General features: G+C 39.2%; 1 protein-coding gene across 1 annotated transcript in view; it reads left to right on the forward strand.

Moving 5' to 3' along the window:
• Positions 1–392: 392 nt before the first annotated feature.
• The window catches only part of LOC147891966 (uncharacterized), a 9,389-nt gene continuing 4,075 nt past the window's right edge, over positions 393–5,706 (forward strand). The window contains exon 1 of the mRNA XM_087388546.1: positions 393–866. Coding sequence (XP_087244672.1) covers positions 393–866 — 474 coding nt within the window. The remainder of the gene's footprint in view (positions 867–5,706) is intronic.

The raw sequence follows: 5,706 nt of genomic DNA on the forward strand, positions 1-5,706 counted from the left end.
TAAAATAGTTTTGGAAAAAACTTACAGATTTGTATAGAAAAGGGGTACATTTTATTAATGAAAAAATTTACAGATAAGGGATTTTAAATATAGGCCTTGAACGCACGTGATATAGAGGGTTTACACATAGTGACCCCCCTGAGATCTCAACATTGGGGAAAAGACTAGATAATCTTATTGTTGTTGCAAACATGTATGAAATCATAGCACCTGACAATTTGGATGAGTCAGAAGCCAGCAACTTCAAGGAGAATTTGGATCTAAATCCACATACAATTTCTTTGGATATGCCACGATTAACAATCATATTAGACTTGAATGGCCTGTTATTAAGTCGCTGCCTATTCAAGTCTCCAATACATCCGTCTATTATGCATGGCAAAAATAGTTATATGGTTGTTCGTCCTGGGTGCATAGAATTTCTTAAAATCTTGCTACAAAGATTTAATGTAGGTATCTGGTCAACTGCGATGGAGTATAACGTACTTGATATGGTAGGAAAGCTGCAAAATTATGCAAACGAGAGCCTCCCTTTCTTTGTTATATGGTCTCAGCAAGGATGCTACACTTACAGTAAGACGAGGATAAATGGGCCTGACAAGGTTGGTGTTGAGGCAATGTTCAAACCCTTAGCAAAAATTTCAAAGGCATTTGGATGTGATGCTAGAAGGACAATCCTTGTTGATGACTCCCCATACAAGGCTTGCATTAGCCCTCCATCAAATTGCATATTTCCTTCAATGTTTGATGTACAAGACGAGGATGATAATATTCTACTGAGAGAGTTGATGCCGTACTTACTACAACTCGATGAATCTAAAGATGTACGCAGCATGATAGAGACAAATTGGTATGGACAATTACTTGTGATGGAGCCTCATAAGGATTTCAACCTTGTTATTGATGAATGGAGGGATGAAAATCATGCATGGTCAAGAATGGAATATAAAACAAGAAATCTTCCTCTTGCAGATCAACTAAGAGAGAGGGATATAGGTGGTAATACAGAACCAAAGGGTGTACACCCTAGGGCAACCCACGGTGGTGATGGCCAGGTGCCTAAACTCAATGCATCCCAAATAAGACTTTTAAGGAATTCTCCGCAACTCTCTAGCATGAATGCTATGCAAGTTTCTCAATTGGCTATAGACCTAGGGTACAAAGATCACTATATCAAGAAATACCAATGTAAAGCCAAATGTTTATTATGTATTTTCCCCTAATGTTCCACCTTGGTATGACCCCATGATGAACATAGATATTGCAGAATATGGTCACATTTGTATTGAATGCATAGGTGATATACATGCAGGAGAGGAGCTATTTGCAGACTATGAGTTTTGAATAACAACATTGTATTTCTTTATACAATCATTACTTATGGGAATTACTACTTTCTTGCCAACTATGTAAATTGGTGCGTAATTGTTGTGTGTGAATAATATGCAAACATGTTCATAACTACATTCATAATGTATTTTGAAGGAGTGTCTCTCGCGCCATTCTTTCGGGTGCCATTCTCTTTGGGGCTAGAAATTGAGAGTTTCTTTGGAATCATGATTTATTTCAGGGATTTCAATGGTGCATCAACAAGTTGTTATGTTTTCACCCTAAAGTGTACTTTTTTACTTTGCAATGAGTAATCAACATGACATGTAAAGTTATCCTTTTACAATAATGCTAGTCAGTCTAAACGTTGAAAATGCACAATAAATGATTGTCATTTCCACCTAAATTACATCAAATGCTTGTCATTGGCCATTGATTTTCCGTCAACTACATATCTTTCATTCATTCTCCTCAACTATATATCTTGATTTTCCATCAACTACATATCTTACTAAGTTAAAGAGCCTGTGCGTTTTCATTGCAATACTCATGGTTATTAATTACACTCTACATTTTTTAAACGGTGTTTTGGAGATTTTCAAATGAGAATGCTCACAACAAAAGCGTGTCTCAATATCAATGGAAATTCCAAAGACTCGCTATTATGAAGGTGTTTTTGAACATCACTATGGCTCACAAGATGAATCTAACTCAAATGGTTTTCAAAATTTATTATTTTGTTGATGATAACGTAGTTTAGACATTGATATTCTATTTATTATTTGAGAATGTAGTTGATATTTCACACTTCATGAATGGCTATCTAGTCTATTTTCACATATTTCTCGTGTTTTTTCATTGAGGGGAGCTACAATTTCTTCCAAAACTGCCATTCTGGGAATTGTGTTTTTCCCGAATTATCTAATACGGTCTTTAGAAATGAATTGACATTTTACCAACGATGGTTCCTGATGGCTCATCAAGATCCCATACTATCAGGCTCCAATGTGAGCTACATCACCAATAAAAAGCGATGAGATTTATCACAATATTAAGTATTAATTGACACAATATTACAAATAAAAGAGTAAAAGAAAGATTGAGATGATAGTTCTCATAATATGGCATAAAGACGACTAGCATGCCATCCAAGTCTAAAGGTTGTAGCATTAAACAAACATCATCTACCGTCTTCTTGGTATCACTAAGTACAGCTGAAAGGAGAGAATCGAGCATACACACATGATTCTATACTGATCTAGGAAAGTGAGATATAACCATACTACAGCAATAAATAAACAAATGTTAGAAGCAGATTGAATCAAATGATTGAAGTATCAAGCCAAGAGATGTTCATATCAAACCTAAGGATGGCCATCATGACTTTGTCATTAGCCTCTTTCAAAGGGTCAGAGAGAATTGTAACTTCCTCACTACCAAATGCCAGAACATGAGGTCACTTACTAATGATAACCTTGACCTCAAAAGAGCTCCCCATTTCATCCAATACAACGGTTACATTAGGACAACTTATGGGCGTAGCAACCAATGTTTCCTCTAAATGCTCCACCACGTTATCAATAAATGCCTTAATGATAGATGGCATAAATGTGTGTAGATGCAAGTCTGTATATGTCGACAATGAGGTTTCACCGCCACTCAAATTAAAAATTTGAGCAAGGAGCAAAAAGCAGTTATATCTGACTCTCCACCCACAACTGTGGCCATTATTATGCTTTGTTGTGGGGCATGTTACATACTCTATTTGATCTTCTAAGTCACCTTCCATTTGCATAAGTGCATCTATAGCACCTACCAACTTCCAAGCCGATCTACACATCAAAATAGATAACATAAATGAATGTGCGCATTGCATAGGATGCATCTCATTGATGTAATTGTGACATAGGTAGGTTATACTTACTCTGGCACACTACCATGGATAGATGCTATTGAATTGACAAAGAAACATTGCTTGGCTAAGATGTCCACATTCACCAAGCTCCAATGCGAGCTGCATTATCAATTAAGAATAATTATTATATATTTGACATAATCCTCCACAATGTAAGAGATAAGCTTAGTAGGGATTGATACTCACTCCTTGTGATATGCAGTAAAGATAACTTGCGCTGCAGTCAAATCAATAGGTTGCAACCACTTAAAAACATCATCTATGGTCTTTTGCTTATTGTTGCTAAGTACATTAGAAACAAGAGGATCGATCATATATGCACATCTCTGTATATATAGGGAAAGCTGCTCTAAAACCATACTGCAATAAAAAGAAAAGAATATTAGTTCATTTGATCCAATGGAAATACAAAGCATAAAGTCAAGAAAAAGTTTGTGTCAAACCTGAGGCACTACTACACACGGAACCTATTGCGACGTTTAAATACTGACATTTAGTGTGCGCGGGGTGCTAATCGTCGGTATTGGAAGCACGCCTCGTCAAGAGTCGCTATATAGCGACTTTAGTGAAACGTCGCTATATAGCAACCATTGCTAAAGTCGCTATATAGCGACTTTTATCAGAATTGTAAGTGTCATTATATAGCGACACTGAGATATTTTATAGTGACATCTTACAGAGAGTTTTTTTCCTCATATTGACCTTAAAAGTTAGTTTTCTCCAATGGCTTTTTTTTTTTAATTTTCATACATGTTTGATCTTTTGAGAGAATAAAAGTACGAGAGCATGTACATCAAGCCTTTGAAGCTCATATATTCATGTCCAAGTTTGAGATGAAAAAAATCAATGAAGAGCATTTACATCAATAGTTTCACAAGTCTAACGTGCCAAACAAGTCTATCTCTAACTCTATACCGAGTTAATCTCCCATATCATCATCATACTCTAGCATCGTACGTTTACCTAAAAGTACTTGATCATCTTCTTCAATAAAGTGTGGTGATTCTTGATGATCGTTGTCTTCTTCCTCAATATCATGATCTCCATCTTCCTGCTGTGCGATGTCATTATGCGCATCTTTCTCTTGGCTCATATTGTGATCTTCATCTTCTCCACTAGATTCATGTGGATCAATTGGATCCGGCATTGGTAGTGGCATCTCCATATCCACATCTCTATTTTCAAAAAATTTCTTACTTCATGGTGCAACTTGGATCACGTACCACCATCTTGGATCAAAACGATCTGGATGAAAAACCACCTATATTGAAGATGGTTCCAAATGTTGTCAATTATATATATGAAATTATGCTTAAGTACATGTATCAATGGATCTTTAAAAACGAAAGCTTTGATTAATTAAATCATTAGTATGCATCAGCTCACACTGCTCAGGAAGAACAAAGTATCACTTTCATCGAAGTTTGGTGGAGTCTATTGCAAAGAAACCACTACTATCTTTTCTCACTGTCGCATGGGGACCGTTGTAAATAGTTCTAAACCATTTTACATCAAGAATGAATCAACTTCATAGATTTCGCGTATAGTTCCACAATAATCCAACTGTGAGGAGAGAAGATTAGTATCCGAAGCACTTGCTTGGCTATGTTGTGTGAAGTTAGCCATGACTCCACAATCATACGTGACTCTCCATTCTTGCCTTCCCATCACTTGTCACTTTCTCCTACCTTCATTGAGATGGGTTCTCAAAGCTATAGATCCGATAGACGTGATAGAAGTAGGAAGCCCCCTACTCATACTCTCATGGATGAGGAGAGTAAGAGGAAGGCGCGTGAGTGAAAGAGAGCCTTGAGAGCGAGAGCTCGTGCTACTGATGATGCACCCTTACCCCCCCAACCATCTCCCACCTCCGTCTCCACCCCCAACTCCCTCCCTCCCTCCTCCCCCTCCAGCCCCCCCCCCACCACCTCCACCTCCACCTCATCACCCCCTCCCCTCCCCCCCCCTCCCATGCATACTCTCTCCCCTCCCCCTCCTGCCCATACCCTCTCCTTACACCCCTTCACCTCTTCTCCCTCCACCCTTCCTCACCCCTCTCCCCTATCCACTTCCTTCCTTCACTCCACCGGGTCTCTATTTGCATTACATCCCTCCCCCCCCTTCTTGTTCCCCCCTCCATTATTCCCTCTAGCTAACCCCCCTCCACTCTATCTCCCCCCCCTCCCCCCCCCACCTCCCCCCACTAGCTCTACTCCCTCCACTCTACCTCCCACCCCTCCCCCCCCCTCCCCCTCCCCCCTCACCTCCCCCTTGTGATGGATCATGACGTGACTTGCCTAGGACTACCATTCGTCGTCATGCTAGTAGGATAGTGGAGTCATTCTTTAGTGACATTACACCAGCTTCACAGTCAGCTCTACTATCTTGCTTGATAGATCACTCTGCCTTGGTGGAGTGTAGGAGGCTTGCTAGTCTTGTTGCATCTAGAGATAGGGTAGTAT

The sequence above is a fragment of the Dipteris shenzhenensis genome, chromosome 17 (assembly GCF_047967505.1).
Source record: "Dipteris shenzhenensis isolate YYH24624 ecotype China chromosome 17, Dip_SZ_1.0, whole genome shotgun sequence".
NCBI lineage: Eukaryota > Viridiplantae > Streptophyta > Polypodiopsida > Gleicheniales > Dipteridaceae > Dipteris > Dipteris shenzhenensis.